Source organism: Thalassophryne amazonica, chromosome 15 (assembly GCF_902500255.1).
Source record: "Thalassophryne amazonica chromosome 15, fThaAma1.1, whole genome shotgun sequence".
NCBI classification, from domain to species: domain Eukaryota; kingdom Metazoa; phylum Chordata; class Actinopteri; order Batrachoidiformes; family Batrachoididae; genus Thalassophryne; species Thalassophryne amazonica.
The window spans coordinates 6,948,257-6,976,071 of NC_047117.1; the positions used below are offsets into that span (position 1 = coordinate 6,948,257).

The 27,815-nt window shown below is 41.6% G+C and overlaps 1 protein-coding gene across 1 annotated transcript; it reads right to left on the bottom strand.

Annotated features, from left to right (window-relative positions):
* Positions 1-861: 861 nt before the first annotated feature.
* On the bottom strand, positions 862-27,815 carry nacc1b (nucleus accumbens associated 1, BEN and BTB (POZ) domain containing b). Its single transcript, XM_034187358.1, has 8 exons — positions 27,588-27,815; positions 14,865-15,009; positions 13,705-13,947; positions 9,163-9,378; positions 6,791-7,256; positions 5,450-5,747; positions 4,441-4,538; positions 862-2,919 (listed from the first exon to the last, which is right to left on the bottom strand). Exons 2-8 carry the CDS (start codon positions 14,988-14,990, stop codon positions 2,594-2,596), a joined length of 1,773 nt encoding a protein of 590 aa, XP_034043249.1. The 5' UTR covers positions 14,991-15,009; positions 27,588-27,815; the 3' UTR covers positions 862-2,593.

Consider the following 27,815-nt stretch of genomic DNA (forward strand, 5'->3'; position numbering starts at 1 on the left):
GTGAGCAAACATTTCTGGCTGTACATATCGGCCACGCGATGCCTCTTTAGTGGAAATCTTGTTCTTTAATTCTTGTTAGCTTTACAAACGCAACAATAATCTAACTTCTAGGGTTGTTCAGATTCTTCTGCGGGGGCTGATTATTTCAGCTGTAGTCACCGTCAGGTAAAGTGCACATCCCAAGTTTAAAAAAAAAAAAAAGCATTTTATGGGATTTGCAGAAAATCTCTGGGATGATGAAGACAAATTTTGTGTGTAAGCTGACATGTGACAAACAACGACAGCCTTTCAGGTCCGCTTTGGTGTAATTCCCCTTTAATTCCCACGTTGCTGTGGTGCACTGAGGCTGAAGCAGCTGACGGCGCCCAAATGCGTATTAACGTGCATGTGTGCTCGCCGCAGTGACGGGTGAATGAATCGAGTGAGCGTGTGTGAAAACACGCCGTCTGGCCTCTCGCTCACTCTGCTGCAGCAGCCACACACACACACACACACACACACCACTCTATTCCTTGCTATGGACCAATGCCTGAATTAGCGCCTTTGTCCGTGGCAGGCAGCCGTGCATTCAGCCAGCAGAGCCTGAGGGGACTTGTGCTGCTAACGAGCATGGCGGTAAATACAATACCCCCCCCCCCCTTTATTTAAACATTTGACACCCCCCACCCCCATTAGGTACAAAAATGTAGTCGATTGTACTCTTACCGCAGGAAATAACACAGTGCATTTATCTGCTGCAAACTCTTCTACACTCACCAAAAAAGGAACAGGTTTTGCCTCCTTCAAGAGGCTTGACGCAACATAAAAAAATAAACAAACCGAAATAATCTCAGGTTCTTTGTTTTAGGGTCAAACATATTTCTTCTGTGTGCCGGTGAGACAGCAGGTGAAAATTTTACCAGCCAATAAAGCTTTTGAGGTTTTTAGAGCCAAAAATGCTGCCTTGTTGGCGCAGAAATAACTTTCCTTCCTCAGCAGTTTCGCTGATGAGTCACTGCCCGGCGTCCTATCGCAGATTAAGGCTCCAGTATACTTCAGAAGAAGAACAACAACGTTCGCCTCCAATCTTACCAATTCTTGTTTTTACACAAAAATAATTAAATATCTGCTTTTTCTCACAGCTGACCTCTCCATCACAGGGGTCACAAGAGAACATGACCGCCTGGGTCATGACCGAATGGCCGATGCGCTAGGTTAAAGTGGTCATTAGCTTCAGTGCAATGAAGCAATGTGTTTCCAGCATGCTAGCGCTAACAAAACAAAGACATTTGCAAACAGAGCTGCTAAGGTTACATGTTCTGCATGAGTCATTCTTCTAAAATTACATGAAGCTGCAATACCTGTCATAACCACAGGGGCAGTATTACCTTATAACTAGTATAATCATGGGAGCGATACCCGAAAGTTACAAAAATTCAGCAAAATGAAGCTAGAGGGTGGGTGGGTGGTACAACGGTGGCATAGTCCTGGCCGGTGTCATAGTGTGCCACCATACAGACCGTGTAATACCATCAACACTGAATAATCAGGCCAACGAGAACCCCTGCCCGGCCAGAGCTATTGTTTAAATGATGCCAATGAAAAATAATGCTGACAAAAAAATAACACAAACTGTACATTCATTGAGAAATCAAGAATGACTTTGACCTATCTGCAGCTCAGAGGTTGGGAAAAACTATGACGATATTAATTTTAGGTCATATCTCGCATCCCTACCACAGGTCTTCGGAAATATTGTCACCATATGGCGCTGCAATGACAGTGACCAGATTGAACATGAATCTGCCACCTGGTGGATAACCTTTTAATAATTTACTTTTTCAAGGTTATTTCCAGCGCTATGAGGTGGTGACGCAAAGTGACGTGCCGCCATCCCACAACTGCTGCTGGCAAACAATGGCACTGCAAGGCCAAATGTTTTTTAGGGACTATTCTGCACACCTTTTGAAGTATACTGGTGCCTTTCAGGTGCAGTAACGTTGGGTCAGGTGAAGGTTGGGGAGACTGTAAACTATGCTAATATACATATTAAATTCACGTCAACCCCACATTCTCTCTGAAAAGCTTTCGTCCAGAAACGGAAACAAACTGTACAATCGCACTGGGCCTCCACGGCGATCCGGACGCTTCGCCACACATACATTCAATATTAAAACAACAGTGTTACCGGAGTGTAAGACCAACCCCGCCCCCCACCCCGTTACCCTGCCCAGGGAATGTCTATGGTTGGCTAACGAGAAAAGCCTCAATGACAGTACATTAACAATAAAAACAAAAAAAGAAAAAAGGCTGAAACAATCAGCTCTAGAAAGGCAGAAGCAGAGAGGTGATGTGTTTGGGGGGAATCAAACAAATCACCACTCTCTGAAGCCGTTCTTCCAACCCATTTTCTATCTCTCTCCACCAGACATATCCGTCCAGAGCGAGGGGTTCTGGATCATGACCAGAAATGTGGACAACCAAACAGAATGACAGGCGCAAAAGAAGAGTCCCCAAAAATGTGGTGGCTAGTGGAGGAGTGGCCCATAAAACGCCACCCCTCCCTCACTCAGTCTGTCCATCTGCTCATTCATTCATCTGTCCGTTCACTCACTCAAAACAAAGTGCTACCGTCTCCTCCGGCTCCCTGCAGGGTGTCTGCTGGTGTAGCTCCACCTCCTGCGTCATTACTGTTAGCAGCTGCTGCCGCCACGGCTTCCAGCGAGGCGGGGTCAAAGCCTTGCTCTGCCCCCAGAGCGTCAGCCTCCATCTTTACGCTGTCGGCCAAGAACGCGGAGTAGGCGTCGCTGTCGGCCATCAGCAATTTAAGCTTGGGGATCCAGCTCTTGCGGACGACGCGGCGAGCATTGGTGCACATGTCGGCGGCAATGGCGTTCATCTCACTCTCCTTGAAGCTCGGCGCAAAGTTCTGGCAGTAGACTGAAGCAAGGAAGGAAAGTAAAATGATCAGAAATGGAGAAAAATAAAAACAATGAACAAAAAGTAAAAGAAGATGCAAAAAAAGAGAGGATGAAGCAGGTTTAAGGAACATCTCGGGCCACATCTTACACCCGGTGAAAACCAGTGCACAGCGCGGCTGTCAACGCTAGTTTCTAACTGGCGCAGTTGTCACGTTGAGGCCCAGTGCCCATGTTATGCGAGTAGCACCTAACACTTGCATTCATCTGTGCATCCATGGACATGGCCACACGCAATGCTGGTGCAATTCCATTGTGTGGCAGCATAGAGCGTTTGCACCTCACACCATCAAAAACCTGGTCTAAAATCAAGCAATTTCTTTTGACTTCTCCCTTGTGTTATTGCGGTCGCCACAGCGGAGCTGATGTGGATCCACATGTTGATTTGGCACCAGTTTTATGCCAGATGTCCTTCGTGGTACAACTCCACAACACACGGAGAATAGGCACAGGTAGACTTGAACCAGGAACCGCTTTGGAAGCAAGCGCAGTCACCACTTGTGCCACCTACTATTTATACAGCACACTGAGATATACTGGACTCATAAACATGTTCACCTTATATACACACTCAACAAATTACAACAAATCCTAATTGAAAACTAAAAATTTTAATGAAATAAAAGTTGTGGAAACCTCTGGGTGGCGAGGGAGATTGTGTCTCGATAGATTCCCGGATGGGATATCGGGTTGGAGACACCTGTGCATGGGTTTGTTTAACATGGGAATGTCATTGCATGGTGACATACACAATGTGATTCACAAATCTTTAGCCTGGCCCAATGGCTGTGAAATCCTATGTGATCTGGGTTTGAGGACCTGCAGCAGCCTTCATCTTGAATGCTGCTGCAGACGTTGAGGACTTCTTACTTCACCAGAGCCCTGTTGGCCATCTTATATTCAGGGTTCATGTTGGGCCTTCATGGCTACCGTAGCGGCCACGGGGCACACAAGGTTCCCACCCAATTTTACCCCAACAGGCAATACCCTACTTGATCCACTACCCAGGTGTCATATTGCGGACAAGGGTTTGGATTTTTATTCCTGAACTAAAAATAAAAACTACCGGAAATAGAAACTTTAACAAATGTGGTTTCTCCCCAGATTTGTAGGTGGGGAGCATGAAGAAGGGGCTCACCAGGGATCGTCCAGGTGCAGCAGGGAATTAAGCCAGAAAACCTCTCACTTCTCCCCTATCTAATTAGCACAGTCAGATTCCAGTCCACCCAGTAATGGTGAATGACAATCTGATTGGTAAAATTCATGTTATACCCTAACCCATGATTAATCGATGAAACGCAACTGCTTAGTACTCAGATGCTGTAAATAGCAAAGTGGAGATGGACACCCCTAATGCGCCTGACGTCATGCCATAGATTATCAAGCTAAAACCCTTCAAGTTTGACATAGTGACAGCCTTCAAATCCCACAACAAACAACTCCTGGTATTCTTAGCGTTAGAAGTGGTGTACATGTGACTCACATTTGACAGCGTGCAGCACTCTGTTGTCCAGGGGTTTGCGACTGGGGTCATTGGTTGAAGAACGGATGCCAGTTCCACAGCTGTTAGCCAAAGTGCTTCTATTTAACCAAAAGGAAAAAAAAGTGTGAAGTTAGGCTCCACAGGTTTTTGCCCCTTGAGTTTCAGTGCAACAGAAATTTGTCTGTATACATTTCTTACTGGTTGGTTCATGAATGACGGTAAAGAACCAACAGTTTCAGGTTTAGCTGTGTTGTTATCATGTTGGGAAGTTTAGCACAGAAGAAATACGATGATCCATTGCAGAGTCTGTGAAAAAGGGTTTTGTTGTTGTTGGATAATTGTTTTTCCCTGGCAGACACCTTGTTTGCGGTGATGGATTACTCATCCCAACAACCAGCAAACTGATTTTAAAAAGGTACAGTGTAACGGAAAAGAACCAAAACCACCAGCACTGGTATAATTAGAAGATTTTGAACAGGGATGTCCAATTGGGGCCACATTTGACCTGTAGTTCCTTTGTTTTGGCATATTAATGAAACTGACAAGATCTCTGCAAATTAATACATCACTGTTAAGCAGACTGAAGACTATTTTTATTATTTAGAAGTTTTATTTTTGATTTTGAATGTACATTTCTTTAAAAAAATATTGAATTCTATGAGATTCTACTGGCTTCTCCTATTTTGTTTGGAGTCGCCACTGGAGAGCCGCATGTTGATTTGGCACAAGTTTTACGCTGCATGCCCTTTATGACACAAGTACAAGGAGACTGGGATGTAAGTGGGCTTAGAACCCTGGCTCTTCTTTCTGCGAGTGCTACTACCATGCCTCTGCGATACATTTAAGTGTAATATAACCATAAGTATGTAATTCAAATGAATTCACGGTCCTTCAAAGAAACAAATTTGGATTTTGAAAGCGGTTTATTGGGCTCGGGTACCAAATGGCCGGTGTGCTTCCTCAGTGGATTATGAAACTAAATATTGGATGAAGCCAGCTGGATGTTTACCTGTCAAAGAACGCAGCCAGCAGACGTCTGAGCAGCACTTTGTGGCGGGTGCCGGCGCTGACGTGGCAGTTCATGAGCTGGGCACGGGAGATGAATACCGAGGTGCCGCTCACCAGCTCCAGCTTCTCCACGGGGTCACCCTCCTCGTACAGCTTAGGGTGGCAGCGGTTGCCTATCTGGCTGATGAGCTCGGCGGGTAATGATGCCAGGTCTTGCCGGGAGCGGCACCCTCTGCCCCCCCGCCCGCCGCCTGAGTCCGGCGCCAAGTCTGGCAGAGCTTCCACTCTCTCCCCGACAACTGAGGGAACAGGATGTTAACACTTTTTTCTTCCAAAAGCAAAATTCCTTCCACCACGTTAAACCTCCATCTCTCAATACCTCACCACAAACGCAATAATAATAATAATAATAATAATAACTGTACCGCACCATGTGTTTGCCACAAACAGTCAATACACACGTGGCTCATACTGAAGTTTAACCACAGTTCTGAGTCCGTGGAGAAACCTCAACTTGAAGAGCACTCGGTGAGCCTATACAGATCAACACTGAGTAACCGCATTATTATTGTCACCAATCTGATTGGACATATTATGACAAGTGGACGATGCTTATTGGACACATCTGCACAAGACAACACGGTAGACCAACATCATGAAAGAAACGTCAAAGCGACTGAGATGCAAATCTTCACTTTGCTCAGAATTTTGTTGGAATAAAAACTGATGCAAAACAAGATGCAGGGGTTTGAGAGTAGAACCTTTAAACCTGAGATGAATCAACAGGTGTTGTATCCAAGCAACCATGTGCATAACTAACAATGTGATCACATGACTTTAATGAAATCTGTGGGGGGGGGGTTGTTAATTCAGATCAAGCACTGAGATTTTATCTTAAAATAAGAAAGAAAAACAATAACACCCTCTTAGCCAGATTACTCACCTGAGTTATACATCAACTCTAAATGCCAGTTGGAGTCGATGAACTTCATGAATGTTTAACCGATCTGAATGCACGGATTTTCTAAATATACGTCATGTTAAAGTGCATCACTTTCAGTGTTCTGTTTAACCTGAACCACTTGATCAAATAAACTATCGAGTATTTTTATACATTCAGACGGAGCCACGATTCACAGCTTGAAGTGGTTTAAGTGTTTTAAACATTTTCTTCTCAACCACCGCCTCTCGAGAGAAGTACATATGAACAAACTTTACTGGTGCTTCTTCACTGGAAAACTCTCAGAGGTATCGAGAGCAAAAGACAGAAACGTTTAAAGCACAGTAACCTTGAAATGAACTCGCGCTCCCTCTAATTTATGCGTGCGCCCGCGGTGCTTACCCGCAGCGCTGGCGTTCAGCATGCTGTACATGGTGTACATGTTGCAGATCTGCCTATACTGCTCTTCGGTGCTCTCGTCGGCTATGTCGTCCTCCTCCTCATCGTCGTGGTAACTGATGGGCGAATCGCTGGTGTACATGCTCAGTGTGCCCGGGCTGGTGACCTCGGGGGTCCCGCCATTGTTGTTGTTGTTATTACTGTTGTGGTTACTGTTGAGTCCGGTGCCTCCCAGCGACGTGGTACTGCCGCCCACCAGATGGGTGCCGACTGCCGAGCCACGTCCGGTGGCCTCCTGGGGAATGTTGTTGGAGGAAGAGGAAGAAGAAGAAGAGGAAGAATATCGTGCAGCCTTCCTCATCCCACCTCCCCCGCCCCCTCCAGACCCTCCTCCCCCGTCACGGTTGCTCCCCTCCCACAGCCGCTTTGCCACCGGGGTGCAGACCACCGAGTAGGGCGACCCTTCCTGCTGAGGAAGAAGAGAAATATGAGTTATTGGGGCAGTTTTCAGCCAAACTGTCAATGCTCCTGTCAACTAAGCATCAGAAAATCTGTAGAGAAATAAATTGCTGCATTTGACCATCAGTCCCAAACTTGGCAATATGCACCTTGATTAGATATAAAAGAATCTGAACAACAGGCACTTGAATTGGTGAATATCCAGACAGATTTTAGGCACTGCAGCAGCCCCAAAGCTTTGGTTCACTCACTGGTACGTTGGTCTTAAAGTGCGATATGGAAAGTGACTGCACCATAGACCAGGTTTACTGCTGGTCTAAAATCAAACAGATTTATTTTTGTTAGTTGTCTGGCAGAATATACAGACATGGCTTACATGGGTGGCACCTTTACAATTCTGTTTGTATTGAGTCACTATTTCTCCTGGTTTGCTGTGGACTGCAGCAACACAAGTGGCCACTGGAGGCCCTCACTGACTCTGTATATAAGTTTTTGTTGTAACGTATTCACTCTTTCCTCTTCACTCTGAGTAATATGAAGGGTCGGGTGCACAGCTTGGAGAGGTTTGCTATGGTAACAGCCAACTGTAACCTTGTTCACGTCTATTTGTTAGCCACTAATTGGCAACATTTTGCCAATACGCTTTCTTTTTTTTCTTTTTTTTTTAAACAGTCAGCAAAACAGAGATGTTGTGAAAACCTCAATTTTGCCTAGTGACTCATCAACAGTTATCCAGAAGCTAAGCTATTAGCAATGCTGAAAACTGTTCTCCTGATCTTTACATTGTACACACATTAGTGCATCAAAACCGAATTTAAAACAAAAATTACAAATGAAATACAAATAAACATTAAAGGAAAAATGTAAAACTTGACCTCACTGCTTCACCTCAGGGAGCTTTGGTGGCTGCCCCTCTCAATGATCCATTCTTAATCATTCCACAGATTTGTTTCCTCACCAGAAAACCTCTCACTTCAGTCCATCTAAATACAACCCCTCTGCTGTCTGTGCCATGTGTGGTGGCACGGTGGCTTAGTGGTAGTTTGCGCGTCCTCTCTGTGTCTGCATGGGTTTCCTCCCACAACCAAAAAACATGTTTATTTAGGGTCTGCTCCTTTCTCTGCCCCTGACCAAGGCAGTGTCTCTACAACTGGAAATAGGCCCCGGGCACCAGACTGTGGATGCCCACTGCTCCTCGTGGTTGGATTGTGTCTAACTGTAACTAGGATGGGTGAAATGCAGAAGAAAAATTCTGTTGTATGTATGTACATTGACAATAAAGGTCCTTCTTCCTCTTACTTTTTGCTGAGAAGATGCACCGTTTATAGTAAATGGCAAATTGTGCTCCCCAATTGCAACTGAACAATGCACTTTAGACCATGCGCAATAGATCATCAAGACAGGGACGTAGAATTCTGACAAAAAATGCTGTCTATAACTCGGCACCCAAACTACATGTCATCGGATACACGTCATCAATTCTGTGCCGACGCCATTCTGAATTTCTTATCCTGCATTCCCAAGTTATAACTGTTGGATAGATTTGGATTTTAGATTCCTGCAATTTATGCACTGAAATAAGACATTTGTAATTAATTAATAATTCCTTTATTTCTGGATTTCCCTGGAATCAAACTACTTGGCAAAATAAACTCCAATAATAAAAGAATAAATGCCAATAATACAAAGTACTCCACAACAGTCGACAAAATGATAATGCATAAAAAATGTGCAACTTGTACTCCCGAAAATAAAATGTAGAAAAACATAGTTCTTTCCTTGTCACATTTTTTTAAATACATTTTGTATTTTATATTGCTTTTGCATTTTTTTGATGCGATACATTTTTGTTTAAGGATTAGAGAAAAAAAAGCTTTTCCGCTGTAAATAAATAAATGAATAAATACTGTGCGTACTTGCTGTGGGACGGGCTGAGGCATTGTGGCTGTCTGTTCCATCTTTACTTTGGACACCAAAGGTAGAGGCGTCAAACACGAAGCGGGCCTTCCTGCGGCCGTTGCAACTACGCCAACTCCACCCCCGACTACTGTTTGAGTGACGGGGCTCTGGGGCTCAGAGGGCGGCGTTTCCTCAGTGTGGAGGCCCTGGGAGTCACAGCTCGGAGAGGAGACCTGGGCATGAAGCAGGATTCATTTACAATACAAAGAATGTCTGTGTCATACGACATAAATACATAAAGTGTTGCAGAACTTCAAATGCCACCATGAAGATTCCAGTTGAGTTTTTTATTTTTATTTTATTTTTAGACTAATCTGTCCTTTACAAAAAGTCAGCTCTTTTAGTTATCAAACCTCCTCCACACTTGTGATATAGGGAGCTACTAAATACTTCAGAACCAAACTAATCGTTAAAGTGATGTAACATGATGGGACTCATTTGTTCCAAAAGTACATTTCCACAATACAAACAAACACTTTCTGCTGAACAACAGAAAACAGGAATTTACTGAACAATAAATACTATAAGGATCAGCAGTTTGACTTTGTTTGATTTTTATTTTTCATCTATTTCTGAGTTTTGCCTGGTAGCTTGCTACTGTGGACTACCCATGAGCCTCGGATGATTCCTGGCAACACTAACTATGCTAGTTGGCGCCTCATGATTCTGTGTTTTTGAGGAACTCAGAACTGTGTCACGCATTATGACACGTCATTCTGGACTCAGCCAAAAACAAGAAATAGGCGACACTGGAAATGCGACCAGTACCAGGGTCTGGCTACATCCAGATTCATTAGAGCTGGGCAATATGGCAGAAAAAAAAAAAAAAAAAAAAAAAATCACAACTTTATTTTCCATACTGAACGACAGATATTTATCACAGCGTGTAATTAAAAATGCTGTTGCTGCCAGTTTGAAGGCTATCCTGAAAATGACTGACAAGTCAAGAAACTGGAGATTTCATGATTTAAATGTTTGTTTTTGACTGCATTTCACTTTGGTTAGAAAGCACGATGCAAATAATTATTTTTATTACTATCATTGTAGCAGCTGTGCATGTCTAAGGCTTTTACTGTGAAGTTCAGGGCAGGAAGTGTTCGTTTCTCCTTCTGTGTTGTTTGACAGTGATTTAATGCTGCATTCCATTTGTAGTTTGAGGTCTAAATTTCCCAGTTTCACCCCCAGGATGCTCCTGAAACTGGGAAAGCTGTAATTTTGAATGTTTTTTAGCACTTCTGTCTGTGTCCAACTTGATAAATCATGCACACAGTACTGTCTTGCTGCTTGTGGACACGTTGCTACCATATTATTTTGTCCTAAAATGTGTTGTTTATCAATAGGTGCCACTAATATTGGCTAATCCGGTAAGTGTAGACCAGTGGTGTCCAAAGACATTCCAGAAAGGGCCAAGAAGGTGCAGGTTTTCTTTGCAGCCACTTACTCCACCAGGTGATTTCACTGATTAACATCACTTTGCGCAGATGGAACAAGTTCATTAGTGAAACCACCTTCAGAAGTCAGTCGCTGCAAAGAAAACCAGCACCCTCTTGGCCCTTTCTGGAATAGCTTTGGACACCACTGGTGTAGACATTGACTGGCTACAAACCAAGCAGTAAATTAAAACTCTAATGTAAAGGGGGGCAGCACGGTGGCTTAGTGGTTAGCACTGTTGCCTCACAGTGAGAAGGTCATGGGTTCAATTCCTGCCTGTGGACTTTCTGTGTGGAGTTTGCATGTTCTCCCCGTGTCTGCGTGGGTTTCCTCCAGGTGCTCCGGTTTCCTCCCACATCTGAAGACATGCGGGTTAGGTGGATTGGAATCTTTAAATTGTCCATAGGTATGTGAGTGGGTGTGAATGTGTTTGTTTGTGGCCCTGTGACAGACTGGCATCCTGTCCTGGGTGTACCCCGCCTCGCGCTCTATGACTGCTGGGATAGGCTCCAGCCCTGGTCCTTGATTGAACTAAGCGGTTGAAGATGAGTGTGTGTGTGTGTGTGTGTGTGTGTGTGTGTGTGTGTGTGTGTGTGTGTGTGTGTGTGTGTGTGTGTGTGTGTGTGTGTGTGTGTGTGTGTAAAGGGCCTCTGAGATTGCACACAGCAGGCTGGGATTGCCACAAGCAAAAGCGGAAAATGGGCGGAGTTTCTGTTTGTATTTTGGAGGATGAACAAGTCTCGCAGTCGCTATTCCTGAAAAAAGAATCAAATAAAAAGCGAAGCACTCAGTCTGTGAGACATAACCTCAAGATCAGGTACAACAAACAGAAGAACGAGTGACAGACATCACCCTGCTGAGAGGAGCTTTTTCCAGCAACTATTCGGAGTAGGTTTAGGTGGCACTGAAGCGGCCCGATGGGGTTGAAGCAGCCCGCCCAGAGACCCACAGACCCAGTAGGAGTGAGACACATACACACACACACACACACAGTCTGCAATTCTTCACTTTTGGACATATACACACTCGCCTAGTTTGAGTAAGGGAGCTTATGCAAATTTGTCTGAGGTGAGTATGCAGTTTGAAAAGAAAATGTGATGTTAGTGCACCACTGAACACAAGTTTTATTGGCTAACGTTAGCTTAGTGTTTAGCTGCAGTATGTAGAATCAATCACTCAGTCTAGCTGAGTGAACGTTTCATATTTGTAAATTGTTCGACCTGTTTTTATTTTTCCCAAATAAATCTATACAATAGGTTTTTTTTTAATTGTTACTGCTCTAACTACAAGAACAATCTCAACTTTATATAATTTAGATTTTTTTATTTATAAGTTCAGTCCTATTACTGTCAGTCTTCACAGGGACCATTCTTGGGACACAGACCTTGGATAAGGGCAAAGATTTTGTCATTGTCAATTTATCACCCAGCTTTTAATATTCATGTTACATTTCAAGCAATGAACAAATATCTTTTCCCCAAGAAGCAGCAGAGTAGAACAGCCAAACATTTATCTTCTTCTTGTCTTCATCTTTTTCTTTTATAATGACATTTACAAGCACATAAAGAAATAAAAACTGTTATTGTAGGTTTGGTTTTCTCTCCAGGCTTCTCAAAAGAAGATTGTATTGTTCGAGTAGCTCTGTTCTCTGTCACCACTTTCAGTAAATATCCATGCTGCCAGTCGTGATGGTCTTCCCCAAGTGCCTTTGAGCAACAACACATTAAAGAGTTCCTCTACTTGGGCAAAGAACACAAGAACATCTCTAATTCCTGAGTCAGAGCTTGACAAAAAATAAATAAACTAGAGCACCGCGCTCATAGAGCGCAAACCTGCACCAACACTAGATTTCAATTCCACAAATTTTTACCTTGGAAAATATTTTCAAGGTCAAAGTTCTGTTAGAAGTGGCTTTTCATAAGCTAAAATATAAATCAAAGGGGCTTTTCAATATTAAATTCAAATGTCCACAAAATCCACAATCCGGATCCGATCTGGATCAAACTTTTTCAGGTTATAGTAAGTGTCAGTCTGCACCTCACTTTCAAATATGAGAGTGATTGGGGTACGTTTGATTAAGATTATAATGTAAAATATACATTCAATGGGGTTTTCAATGTTAAATTTAAATGACCACAAAATCTGTAATCTAGATCAGATCCAGATCAAAGTCTGTCAGTCGATAAAGGATACCATCCTACATAACACTGCCAAATATGAAAGAAATTTGATCTTTGACAGAGTACTGAATATTTGAAAATTTGTCCAAAGTTAAAAGGACAGGGGTCTTTCCAATATTTTCCCTTTGACCTTTGACCTTGAAAACTGAATCAGTTCTTGCCTATCAGGATATGAATCTTCTGTATAAATGTCATAACGATAGATGAAAAATTGAGGGTTACAGGCTGTTCACAAACAAACAGGAGTGAAAACATAACCTCCACCCAACTTTGTTGGAGGAGGTAATAAGTAAATCACAACACTCTACTGACTCAAAAGAATGAAATACTGCAAACTAAGTCGAGTGATTTTTATTAATGTCTGACTGTGTATAATTTTTACCTTTGAATTTTAAGTTCTTTGATACATGCAGTCAGTTCATGTAGCACAGTTACTACCAAAACAAAAATTTGACCATATTTTAACACACCGTTAATAATCTGATCTGGCTGTAATTCAGTTACTGTCAAATTACAAAAAACTGACTTTCCATTAAACCACCAGTTATTTTCGGGTACAGTTGCTAATTTTTTTGTATAAATAATTCAATTTAGAAACTTTCATGCACAACCAAATGGAACAATTGCTCCAAATGAGTACACATTATAAAAGAAAAAAAATCTGACATTAAATTATGTCCCAAATGACTCCTTTCTTTGTCATATATTAATCCTTTGTAATTCAATGAAGTGACATTTTCAAGGGCTGTTTTTTGTTTTCTTCGGTATGGATATGCTGCAGCTGTGCTCTAAATTTAATAAAGTTTAATCCATGTCTCGGACGCTAGTTATGTGATGTCTGTTCACACCTTTATTCTACTTTCAGAGACTCTTAAAATTGTTTCCTACCTTGAGGAAAAACTCTGTGCCTTTCTCCATGATCTGTTGGATCTGGAGGAAGCCGGCAGTGTACATGAGGAGGAACTGGTCTCCCACATTCATGCTGAGGCGTCCTGTGTAGCAGAAAGCTAGAATCTGCTGGAAGCTCTGTGGCTGCACGGCCGGAGGCAGCTCCACCACCGAGCTCCTCCCACCGGCATTGAACAGATCCCGGAAGTACGAGCTGCTGGCTGCCAGCACGGCACGGTGAGCCTGAAGGAGAAAGATTTGGGACGGGTTTGTGAAAAGTAACAAGGCAGCTGTGATTTCTGACTAACAGCAAATCCGTGAAGAGGTACACTCAAGTATTTCTGGAGAGGACTGATACGATACTTTGAGTAAGTCGTGATCACAACAATCATCAAGTCTCAAGAGATCATTTATCCAACTGACTACCAGACCAGGTTTTGAAGACTATCCACTGATGCGTGTTTGCTAAAATATTACATCAAATATCCAATATCCAATAAGCGAGCTGTTGGACAGCAGTCCGCCAGTGGAGGACACCTTCCTTTGTAGTGTACAGCATTAATGGGTGGCGGCAATGACCGACACGCCACTGGGTAGCAAATAGGATTTGCAAAACAACATAGTATTGGGCTGTTATGCATGGCACTGCCTGCCTACACTGGCCAACCAGTCCACTGAAGTCTACCCCACTATCCAGCAGGGGACTTCTGGTGTTCCTGGTCAGCGATGTTATGGAGCCTTCAACTGTCGGTGGCTGCAAGCCGGGCACACGGAGGCAGATGCACTGCTTCCAGTTGGCTACAAGATGAGCAACCCTCAACTTTGGATCAAACAACAGTAAAGACACTACGAGGTTGGCTGAAAACTGCAGCAACGGTCAAAGTACACAATAACATTATAGTCAAATACACTTTCTAATCAGGAAACACAGAATATTACACAAGGAAAGTTGGATTGGCAGCATACTCATAACACTAGACAACTTCAAACTTAAGGACAGTTGAAATAGAATGAGTCGACATGCACATGCCAAGTTAAGACATTTGGCAGCATAAACTGGCGCCGTACATCGCTGCATCCATCACACTGGTGCATAATGATAAGAAATCCCCACTCTTTTCCATATTGGGGAGAGAGAAAAAAAAAGAAAGCAATCTGACCTTGAAGGCGTGTCCCTTGACGACCACGGAGACATCACAGTAGAGGCCCTGCAGCCGCTGCTCATTCAGACACTCCAGGACGTTGTTGCCAAAGTTGGGGATCGCCATCTGCAACATCTGAGCCATAACTCTCCGCCCACTGAGTCTGCAGGAACAAGTATGAAAGAGGGATATGAAGAGAGAGATGGCTGGGACAGCAGTGAGAGACGAGAGCATCTGAGGCACAGGAAGGACACGTAAAAACAAAAAAATGAGGACAGGAGAAGACTGCAATTTAAGAAGTGAAGCAGACGAGAACACAGACGATGGACATGACTTCAGAACACCGCGTGCAAGATGGAAATAAAGGAGCAGGAAGAGTGTGCAATTATTTATAATTTAAGTTCTCAGGAAACAAGTTTAATGCAAAACTTAAAATAAGAGAGAAATTTTGGCCACAAGCAAAAGTTATGTAACACTTTTTTTTTGTAACCCTGTTTCATTTCATTTGCTTCACAGTTGAAGTGTTTGGTATTTTTTTTTTTTGGCCTAGTTTGTTGCTCCTTCTCAATCAAAACACAGTCACTTACGTAACTCATCTGTTTCACTCGTCATCATCGGCCAAACAAACGCAGTGATCAAATGCGAAGGTAGCTGTCAATTTTATTAAAAATAAACAACTATGGGAAGGAGGGGGAGCTTCTCTTCAGAGTAGATCCTTTATTTTTTTAGAAAAAAAAAAAACAGGATGCAGAAAACATGCAAAACACAAAAATAACGAGTGCAATTTAACTATAATTGCATGTTCGTCCGATTAGAATTAAAGCGTAACAGTTGTGCGAGTCAGTGTTTTTACTGCAGCAGTGCAAACAGGAACCTACTCAATCAAAGTCTCTAAATCTTTAAACTCATCCAGACAAAACTGAATTTGTACATTGAAAATTAACAGCCACAAGGATAACAGTGTGCAGAATTTACAATAAATTCCAAAGGAAAAAACACTTATCACACTCAGATGAAAAATATAGTCCTGATTCCGATCAAAACCAAATATTTAGTTTTAAATTTCCACCCAAGAGTCAAACAACATCTAGGGCCAAAAATGGCAACTTGAGAGTGTATAGTGAATGTGAGTGTTTGTATCAAGTCCCATTTTGCAATTAATACTGCATCCATTGTGTGCTGATCCAAATTTAATGGTAGCTATGCCAAACCAGTCCTATCGTTGAAGCAGATTAATTCAACAGCAAATTCATCCATCCATTTTCAATACCCGCCAGTTAAGGGTCACTGGGGGCTGGAGCCCATCCCAGCAGTCAGAGGTCGCGAGGCGGGGTTCACGCTGGACAGAGCACCTGTCTATTCAACAGCAAATCTTGCATTGTTGCTTTCATTTTATAAATGTCCCAACTTAACTCTTATTCCAGGATCGGACTCTCTCTTTCACCAGATTTCTTGAAAATCCAGTTGTATTAACTGTGGCAAATATTTCAATTTAGAAAAAAATGCTTTTTGTATTTTATAGCTCCACCCTCTTTTGCAGACACACACCATAATTTAATGGTTTCTGCCCTGTGCTGAAAAACAATCACGTGTAGTGTTCACTTTTGACCCGTGTCTTCTCAAATAGAAGCCACCTCGCTACTGAGCTTTGAACCAACAACAGCTCACGTGTCCAAACAAAAAGTCGGCTCGTATAATCCAGACACATCACATAAAACCATTTATGCCGTTCAGCTCTCCTGGAGTATAAACACTTCCTAAAACAGATCAATTATTTTTAGTCACTGAGTGCAGATATTACAAATATATTCTTTTACAGTAAGTATTTATGCAGTATCCAAAAACCAACTGAGGGGTAGCTTCAAAGCTACACTGCAAAAACTATCCCTCTCAAAACAAGACAAATAATCCGAAATCTAAGCAAACTGTCTTGTATTAAGCAAAAAAAAAAAATTAAATAAATAAATAAATAAATAATCTGCCAATAGGGTAAGTAAAAAAATATTTGGTTAGAATTCTTAAAACTAGCAAAATGTTTAGGCACTGAGTAATCAAAATGTGCCATAAAACTAGACAGAATTCTTACTGTAAGATAAGCCTCTGTCTTAAAATAAGGAAAACAATCTTGTTCCTTTGCTTGGATGATTTAAAATCTATTTCCTTTCCTTATTACTGGTGAAATTCAGCTTGATATTAGCTGGGAAAACTTATTAAGAAAAAGCAAGATACATTTTCCCAAAATAAGACATTTTTTTCTAATGTAAAAAATGCTTGACAAGATTATTTTTCTAAAAAGTAAGTCCCTTTGGCTGCTCCCTTATTTTTTTGCACTCGGGGTCGCCACAGCAAATCCAAGGTGGATCTGCATGTTGAATTGTCACGTTTTATGCCGGATGCCCTTCCTGACGCAACTCCACATTACATGGAGAAATGTAGCAGGGGTGGGATTTGATCCTGGAACCTTCTGAACTGAAACCAAGCGCATTAACCACTTGGCCACCACCCCTGTAAATTAAGTAAAATTTTCTTTAAACAAGTCTTTTTTTTTTTTTACTCTCTTAGATATCAGTTTTTGCAGCCCAGCCGTTGAGAGTACTTGCCAACGCAGCTCGCCAGGTTACTGCAGACCAACACCCAGTTTGTAGCTTTATGAGATTATTTACTGTTACCTTACAGCTGTAACAGACAACTGTGTACAACAATTATTAACTTCACAATAAAAGCACAAAAAGTTGCATAAAGAAAAAAATAACACTACAAAGTTGGTCCCACATTAAATTTAAATTTCAAGGTCTAAAGCACAATGTCAATGCAGTATTCTTAATGTGAGTGCAAAGCAAGACACAGACCCCCCCCACACACACATACATACATATGCAGCAAGGCCCATTTTGGTGCGTCACGCCTAAAAAGCCAAAGAGGACGACATTGTCAAACTGGTAAATCACCTGCATTTCTCGAGTACTTTTCAATCTGATGTGGACACGCAAAGTGCTTTACAGCATTGCCTCACATTCACTACCACACCAATGGCAGCATGCTGCCATGCAAGACGCTCAACTGCACACCACGAGCAACTTGAGGATTAAAGCCTTTGTCCAAGAGGCAGTAGTGATGTCCTTTCATGGTGATTTGATCTAAAAACCCTTTGGTCCCAAACCCACCCCATAACTTCTAGCCCTCCCTCCAGGATACACACACATCTAGCAAGAATGCTTCCACTGCACACCGATTTGCGCTGCGTAAACTCGGGCCTGAAGTGTAGCACGGCTGCTCGGAAACACTTCCCGGGAGAAATAAACGCCCAGTTCAAAATAAATAATTAAAAATAGGCTGCAGTTCTGAGCTCCATCTTCACACCTACATAAAAGCAGCACTGAGAACACAGAGCCATCAGCATTCCATCATAATTTTAAGTTTATAGCAGCTAATTAATTTTAATAAACAAGAGGCGTAAGGCGCTGGGATTCGAGAATGAGCGCTCAGCCTCTGTTTGCAGCGCTGTGTTTGACACGTTTCTTTTAAAATATCCTGTCTATGAAAAGTAAAATGCAGAGTGAACATTCTGGGGGCAGCGCCTGCACAGTAAAAACTAAAGCAACAGCCCGACAATCTTCAACTATCAACTGAGGGCTGCAGCTCTTGTAGAAATATCATCGTGTTTAATTAATCAGGCCGCCGCACGGCCCCCAGTATAGACTGCTGATTGGATCTGGACTACTTTGATATTAAAACCCTCACAATCATATCAAACATTGGTACGTGAGTATATCAATCAGACTGTTTATTCCTACTTATTCTGATAAAATCAATAATGTTTTGACATAACCGAGTCTGTGTTTATTGACGATTGCGCCTTGACATTTTGCGACGATGTAAAGAAATCAATATGCATTACACTAATGTAATTACAACTAAACCAAAGGGGCTCAGGGCGCTCTTGGTGCCTTTTAGGCCTGAGACAGGATTGTTTGCATCATCTTATTTTAATGGCTACATGTGATGCTAAAGACAATGAGGACTTCTATCAAGATCAAAAGACGGAAATCTCACAAATTCACTCCGACAGCAGAACACAGCAGTAAGACGGAGTGAAAGCTTTTAATGTCTGAGTGGCCAGACGAAGTGAAAATGTATCACCTTCAGCGAGGTACCGAACCCACTAAGAGTCCCAGTGGAGCTTATCAGCAACCAATAGCAGAGGACGCGGGTTGTTTCCAGGTATGAATATGTGCAACTGTATGAATAATAACAAGCAGGCAGCTGCTAAGAAAAACCATCTGTGCAGGAAAAAAGGCTTTCTATCGTCTATAAAGCAAATCAAAATAAGGGATCTATTAGTGAGCTGACAGAATGCAAAACTATGTTACATATCAATAAATCTTATGTGATGAAATATTGAAATGATCAAACTGGCCAATCTCTGTATTGAAAAGCCCAACAGGTCTGTTTGTACATGTGGTTGGACTGCATTTATATAGCGCTTTTCCATCTGCATCAGAAGTGCAAAGTGCTTTACAATGACACCTCACATTCACCCGTTCACACACTGATGTCAGGATGATGCCATGCAAGGCGCTCACTACACACCAGGAACAACTAGGGGATTAAGCACCTTGCCCAATGGCCCTTAGTGATTTTCAGGTCTGGCTGGGTTTTGAACAGACGATCCGCTGGTCTGAAGCCCAACACTTAACCACTAGACCATCACCTCCCCGCCCTGATGTATTAAAAAATAATAACATAACCAAATGCAATTTTCTCCCCTTGAAGAGTTGGATCAAAATTATTTTCCTTCATGCACAACTTGATGTGGTGCAAACCATCGAAACCCACCAACTGATTTCTTTAGAGTTGTGCTTAAGAGACCCAGGAGCAGACTGACAGACAAAACTAGGGCTGGGTGATCATTTGATCCTGTCAAGTACCATATTTTCCACAATATAAGTTGCATTTTTTTATGATTATTACTCAGCTGGGAGGTCCAGCAACTTATATAAATATATCACATTTGTTATTAATAATTACACTGATCAACACCATTTTTCTTGAATGGAGTTTGTAAGTGGATTTTGGGTAATTTGGGGGGTGCTGAATCTGAATATGATGTAGGTTTTTGCCAATCCCATCATGTTTTTTAAGATATGAAAACATATTTCTCGAACCAAGCATTGAAGCAAAAGCTGCAGTCTCACACACTTCTTCAGTGCCATAAATTATATTACGGCTCTTGTTCACATTTCAGGAATCTGGTTTAAAAACTATGCTTTTTGAAGCTGCCTTTGTGCAGGATTAGTGGCGTCAAATTCGTGACTGAATAAGACATCAATATGAAACATGCAGATTGCAAAAAAACGTGATGTGATAGAGGAACATACCTGAAAATCATTGAATGTACCAATGCGGGACACCCACACGTGGCTGCAAGCACCAACGGTGCAAAGAATAACTAGGAGGGCCCACGGGTGTGCCCAGACCCACACAACTACGGGACTAATGGGCATCCCACACACACTCATGTGGGACATGGGGGTAAATACCGCCTAATGCGGGACAGTTGGCAGCTCTGGAGGAAATCTGAGCTCAGATTCGGATTCAGCACCCCAAAATGACCTGAAATCATTTCTCAAAGTACATGCAAGAAATTTTTTTGTTGTTGTTGACCAGTGTTATAATGACTATTTATTTGTAAGGCATTTTCCCAGGAATCAAAGTATTAAACAAAATAATCTCCAATAATGAAAGAATAAATGCCAATAATAAGAACACCTCAACAATGCACAAAAATCCCAAATTAAAAAGCCGATAACACAGAAAAAACAAGTGTGATTTATATATGGGTTTTTCCTCTTAAAGGGGAATTTTTTTTAACAGGTGTGACTTATTCTCCAGAAAAATGCAGCAAGTCCTATATCGGCCGTGAGGCCCGTTGGTGTTCGCACTTATCTTCTAACCTCTCCCGGCTGGGACACCGGTTACTTCTCCAGCCAAGGATAGTATCCATTACAGCTTAGAATCAGAATAGCCTTTATTCGTCAAGTATCCACAAGAATACAAGAAATTGACTTCAGTGGACTAAGACAATACAGATTGTCTTATTCCAAGGAAACAGACAAAATGCACGAGTGGGATTCAAACCCAGGTTCAAATATTTGCAAGCTAGCTTCTTACCCACTGAGTTACAGGCTCTACAGAGACTAATAACTTTATGTTGGTAAGAGTGATTAGCTTTTTCCTTGATATGTTCAGATCTAACAGCGTTTTATATAGTGTGACTCTGAACAGTCAGTCAGTCCACAGTTTTTGGTTTGCATGTCAAAGTGTACACCACAAAGCATCATCTGAGCTACTATCAAAAACATACTCTCCCATTCTTCTTCTGTGGCGACAACAGAAAAACTAGAAATAAGTAGTGTAACAGGCACGGAAGGGACTGGAAAAGTTAACTTGAGTCATACTTTAAAGCTGAGGAAATTAATCCCAAAAAGCGGGGTAATGTACCTGACGGTTATAGTTGCACATATAAGGGTGATTCTTTAACTGCGGGCACTATTGGCCTTGTAAATGTAATTTCCACCACACCATTGCCTTACAATATAAAGCGCCTTGGGGCAACTGTTTGTTGTGATTTGGTGCTATATACATGTGCTCTGATGTCACTGTTTATCTCCATAGAAACTACCCAAACAATCTTTCATACAAACTGTTTAAAGGGACATTACAGTGTTGTGGTGGAAATTACGGCAACAGTGTGGGACAACTACATTTTGTTTAAAAAATCACAACAGTTGTATATGACATTGAATACCCCAATTATGTTTAGATTATTTTACTGATATTTTATTCAGAGATATTTTAAAACATTAGAAAAAATTTTTCTTTACCATTCATTTTTATCATTGAAGATCAAAAGTCTGGGTGTGGGACAAGCACAAAACTGCAATATTTGCATATAATGATGCTGAAAAAAAGGTGAAAAAGTCATCAGACTACTAGAACAAATTTCTTAACACACTTTCATTGTAAAGATAACTATAAAAGTGTGAAATTTCCCCTTTTTTCTGTTTTTCATACAATATGATCAAAGGACATAATAAGTGCCCGTAGTCTAAGAATCACCCATAAACAGGATTAAATAACAACAGGGAGGCTATCAAGCACAGATTTAGATCATCTGTGAAACAAAAAACTTAAATTTTTTCAGAAAACTACAAGGCAAGCTAACTTGTTTTGTTAAGACAGATTATACCCATTTACAGTTAAAGACTGCATATATATATATATATATATATATATATATATATATATATATATATATATATATATATATATATATATATATATATATATATATATATATATATATATATATATATATATATATAGTGCATTTCAGTTCAGCCTTTAAGATAGAGACACACCTCAAAGACTTTACTGGTTTATTGGTCTGGAACCAAAACAGTGGAGGCTGCATCCTGTGGTACACACCTTAACCCCTCATCCACAGGTGCCTTATATTAAGCAATTAAAAAAAACTATATTTTAAGAAGTTTATTTTATGAACCCTCTGGTTTCTTCAGCTATCAAATATTATCAAAATACTCTTCAAACTGACAGTTTATGTAAAGTAACTTATTTTGCTTTGGGTCACAACCGATATGGATCTGACATGGATCCAAACAGGTTTTGTGCCTGACACCTTCTGATGTAGAATTGTGGACAGGTGGTCTTAAACCCTTTTGGAAGCAAGCGCACTAACTGCTTGTACCACCGTACTGCATTATTATATCAAATTATGGTATTTAATAATAATTCTGCATATTATATATACACACACACTTGGGTAGAATGGCCTTTTATTGTGGCCAGCCTCAGGCACATCTGTGCAATAATCATGCTGTGTAATCAGTACCTTGATATGCCACACCTGTGAGGTGGGATGAATCATCTCAGCAAAGGAGAAGTACTCACTAACAGATTTATGAACAATATTTGAGAGAAATAAGTCTTTAGTGTATATAGAAAATGTTTTAGATCTTTGAATTCAGCTCATGAAAAATGGGAACAAAAACAAAAGTGTTGCATTTATATTTTTTGTTCAGTGTATATGTACAACGACAATCAAGGTGGTTCTTCTTTTCCAACAAATGTGTACAGCACTCATAAAAAGTAAAGTAGTATCTTCTGGGCTGCTCCCCCATGGGGTCACCACAGTGGACCTGGATGTTGATTTGGCAGATGTTTTCACTGGATGCCCTTCCTGGCACAACAAATGTACACAGAGCGGTGGATTTCAACTAAAAACGCACTGTTTTGGAAGTAAGTACATGAGCAATTTGTGTCACCACCATGTTGCCCGAGCAAGTGCAAAGTAGACTGAGTCCAAGTTAAATCTTCCTACAAGCAACAGTCAGTGCAATTTTCACTTTGGCAAAATAAAAATAAAAAAAAAGCTAAAGAAAGTAACCGACTGTAGCTCTGAGGTTCCAGAATGTAGACTGTTTTTAATGGCACTATAATATATGTATATATAAATAATACATGGTGTACAGGGAGGCTGCTATGAGAACAACTGCTGCACTGCCACCAGCGGCTCCAGTCTTCACTGCACAACATATCTATGAGTAGAATTTTAATTAACGAATGCCTGCAGATGGACTATTTTCTTCACAACCACATGTTGAGGGCTCTGTGAGGACCAGAGAGTATGTGTCACTCTGGACACTGAACTGCATGACTGCAGCACTTTGGGCATTGGCCCCAACTAATAATCGGTAAGTTATTAAGTGACATTACAAGCTGTGATGCTTTTGAAATGAAACCAATTGACAAGCAAGCTTGTTTTAATCTACATGCAACCTGAATCACACCTGCTCCTTATTTCCACTGTGCATGTGGTAAACTTTTTTTCACTGCTACAAGCCCAGATGTCCAGTCGGCAGAGAGGTATACGGTGCATTAGATAAGCAAAACAATGTGTTTTTCTATCAGTCTGGTGTCACTTCAGTGTCATTATATACCCTTTTAATTTCAAGACTAAGATTATTAAAAGAGATTATTATTTATTGTTTCTGAGTTATTGAACTCATTCATTAGCTTTGCTACAAAGTGTAAAGAGGCTTTTGCAATGGTCACATCTACCTGACTATAAACAGTGATATCTTCAAAATACAAATAGCAACTTGAATTAAATTTGGTGGATAAACTCAGCGGACAGTCCTGTCATAACACAGGTCATGTAATGCAAATAGGTCAAAGGTCAAGGCCAAATCAGAGGCTGCAGTCATGTTGAACTCTGATTCCTGTCACTACATTTTATTGCAGGACACATAACTAGGTCATTGTCAAAGCACTGGAAAATTTTCCATTGCTTATAAATAGAGCCCAAACAATATGGATTTTGATTTTTTTTTTTTTTTTTTTTGGGGGGGGGGGGGGGTGTAATACAATACAGCTATTAGGGAGAAAAAGATTTCCAACACAAACATATACAAAAAATAAAACATTTAAAACAGCCACAATTCCAAACCTTTTGTTATCAAATACTTATGACAGAACTATTGAGGCTTTTTTTTTTACTTTAAACGTGAACTTAATAATAATAATAATAATAATAATAAAAAACGCATAAATATAACTTAAAAACCAGCCAACACACATCACGCTGCCTTCACTCAGATTAGCAGCCGCTGTGTCGCAGCGCTCTGCATTAGCAGAAAATACACTCCCCATGTATTTTGGCCCCGCCCAGATGGCAACACAGCAATCTCTTGTTGCTGTAAAACACCCACTATGATAAAAAATGAAAGACAGCTATTCACTTTGACACTGTCTCTTGTAGCTGATGTGAACAAGTGGTGATGGGGGTCCAAACCACGCTTGACACCAATGTCAACACAGCTGTCAGAGCACCCTCTCCTGGACAAACTATGTAATGAGACCAGTTCCAACAGCCACAGCATTTTCCTGCATCCTTTATTCTGTAAAGGTAAAGTTTCCATATTGGCAAAAACATCGCTGATACCGACATGTTTGTGAAAGGATCATATCGGCTGATGTTATCGGCCAACAGATATCGGTCAGGCTCTACTTATGAAAGAAACAATGGAATCGAATGACATGGAATTTCAGACAGTGATGATAGCTTTAATCCATAATCATCCACCCCGAGTGTTCCCTTGGAGTTTTGCACCAATAAAAAACTTGCATGCCGGTTGGTGCTGGAAAATCAACCCGCGCCACATGGCCTTTGTGTCACTGCTGACTTTCCCCTAACGATCAATCAATCAATCAATCAATTTTATTTATATAGCGCCAAATCACAACAAACAGTTGCCCCAAGGCGCTTTATATTGTAAGGCAAAAGCCATACAATAATTACGTAAAAACCCCAACGGTCAAAACAACCCCCTGTGAGCAAGCACTTGGCGACAGTGGGAAGGAAAAACTCCCTTTTAACAGGAAGAAACCTCCAGCAGAACCAGGCTCAGGGAGGGGCAGTCTTCTGCTGGGACTGGTTGGGGCTGAGGGAGAGAACCAGGAAAAAGACATGCTGTGGAGGGGAGCAGAGATCAATCACTAATGATTAAATGCAGAGTGGTGCATACAGAGCAAAAAGAGAAAGAAACACTCAGTGCATCATGGGAACCCCCCAGCAGTCTAAGTCTATAGCAGCATAACTAAGGGATGGTTCAGGGTCACCTGATCCAGCCCTAACTATAAGCTTTAGCAAAAAGGAAAGTTTTAAGCCTAATCTTAAAAGTAGAGAGGGTGTCTGTCTCCCTGATCTGAATTGGGAGCTGGTTCCACAGGAGAAGAGCCTGAAAGCTGAAGGCTCTGCCTCCCATTCTACTCTTACAAACCCTAGGAACTACAAGTAAGCCTGCAGTCTGAGAGCGAAGCGCTCTATTGGGGTGATATGGTACTATGAGGTCCCTAAGATAAGATGGGACCTGATTATTCAAAACCTTATAAGTAAGAAGAAGAATTTTAAATTCTATTCTAGAATTAACAGGAAGCCAATGAAGAGAGGCCAATATGGGTGAGATATGCTCTCTCCTTCTAGTCCCCGTTAGTACTCTAGCTGCAGCATTTTGAATTAACTGAAGGCTTTTCAGGGACCTTTTAGGACAACCTGATAATAATGAATTACAATAGTCCAGCCTAGAGGAAATAAATGCATGAATTAGTTTTTCAGCATCACTCTGAGACAAGACCTTTCTAATTTTAGAGATATTGCGTAAATGCAAAAAAGCAGTCCTACATATTTGTTTAATATGCGCATTGAATGACATATCCTGATCAAAAATGACTCCAAGATTTCTCACAGTATTACTAGAGGTCAGGGTAATGCCATCCAGAGTAAGGATCTGGTTAGACACCATGTTTCTAAGATTTGTGGGGCCAAGTACAATAACTTCAGTTTTATCTGAGTTTAAAAGCAGGAAATTAGAGGTCATCCATGTCTTTATGTCTGTAAGACACTCCTGCAGTTTAGCTAATTGGTGTGTGTCCTCTGGCTTCATGGATAGATAAAGCTGGGTATCATCTGCGTAACAATGAAAATTTAAGCAATGCCGTCTAATAATACTGCCTAAGGGAAGCATGTATAAAGTGAATAAAACTGGTCCTAGCACAGAACCTTGTAGAACTCCATAATTAACCTTAGTCTGTGAAGAAGATTCCCCATTTACATGAACAAATTGTAATCTATTAGATAAACATGATTCAAACCACCGCAGTGCAGTGCCTTTAATACCTATGTCATGCTCTAATCTCTGTAATAAAATTTTATGGTCAACAGTATCAAAAGCAGCACTGAGGTCTAACAGAACAAGCACAGAGATGAGTCCACTGTCTGAGGCCATAAGAAGATCATTTGTAACCTTCACTAATGCTGTTTCTGTACTATGATGAATTCTAAAACCTGACTGAAACTCTTCAAATAGACCATTCCTCTGCAGGTGATAACGATGCACGCATTGTCTTTACTCCGGTCTCCCTAAGCAACTGCCGTTGTCAAGGTCATTCCAGAGGAACACCTTCTGTAGCCATGACTCAGATCAATCCACGAACAGAGTGCTCATCCCGCAAGCCCACCGCCGCCGGTTTGTTTGGGTTTCAGCCCTCTTGGCAAAGTTTTCATGTCAACCAAGGACATGTTAGGAGCAACTTCTCCCTCCTCACAGGTCAGCCTGGGTCACCACAACTTCCAGGAAACATAAAGAGGACTTTAATTCACACCACTTGACCCTTGACCTGCAGTCCCCATGTGCCCCATTAGAGCCTAAACACTGTGCTGCTGCAGGCTGAACAACTTTTCCAAATCACACTAAACACTGGCGACACAAACTTGATATATGCCATCATGCAAAGCAGATTGCGCCCCAAAATAATCAATCACATCACGATCAGTTTCCAGCCTTCAAAAGGTTAAAGGTGGCCTATTAGCAAGTAGCACGCTAAAGCTAAGGCTAACAGTGGCAGTGAACGGCACAGCTGTGGGTTTAATTCACAAAAAAACCGCCTATAAATCACACGGAGTCTGCTTCCAGCCTGCAGCCGAGTTCATTTAAAGCTTTTTAACGCCACCGAAGCTTCCGACATTTAGCGAGGATGAGCCCCTGGCAGACCAGGAGCCACAATGTGGCTACTAGCCTCCCGTGAACACGACTGGAGCAGAAAGTACCCCCCCCCCAAAAAAAGGAACAAAAAAAAATTATAAACATCAATTAATCTCACATGAAAGCGTAGCAGAGCAGAGGTAATGCCGGTGACCGCCTCCGGGGAGAGAAAAGCCCGCTAGCAGCGGAGCAGCAGAGAGGTCCCGGTACCCCGCCGTGTGCCAGCCTCGATGCCCGGCAGGAGTCGGGCGTCCTCGGCCGGCCCGGGCCGGTGCGACGGGAGGAGGGAGGGGGCGGCAGCAGGAAAGAAAAAAAAAAAAAAAGGTAGCGCTTCTTCTTCTCTAAC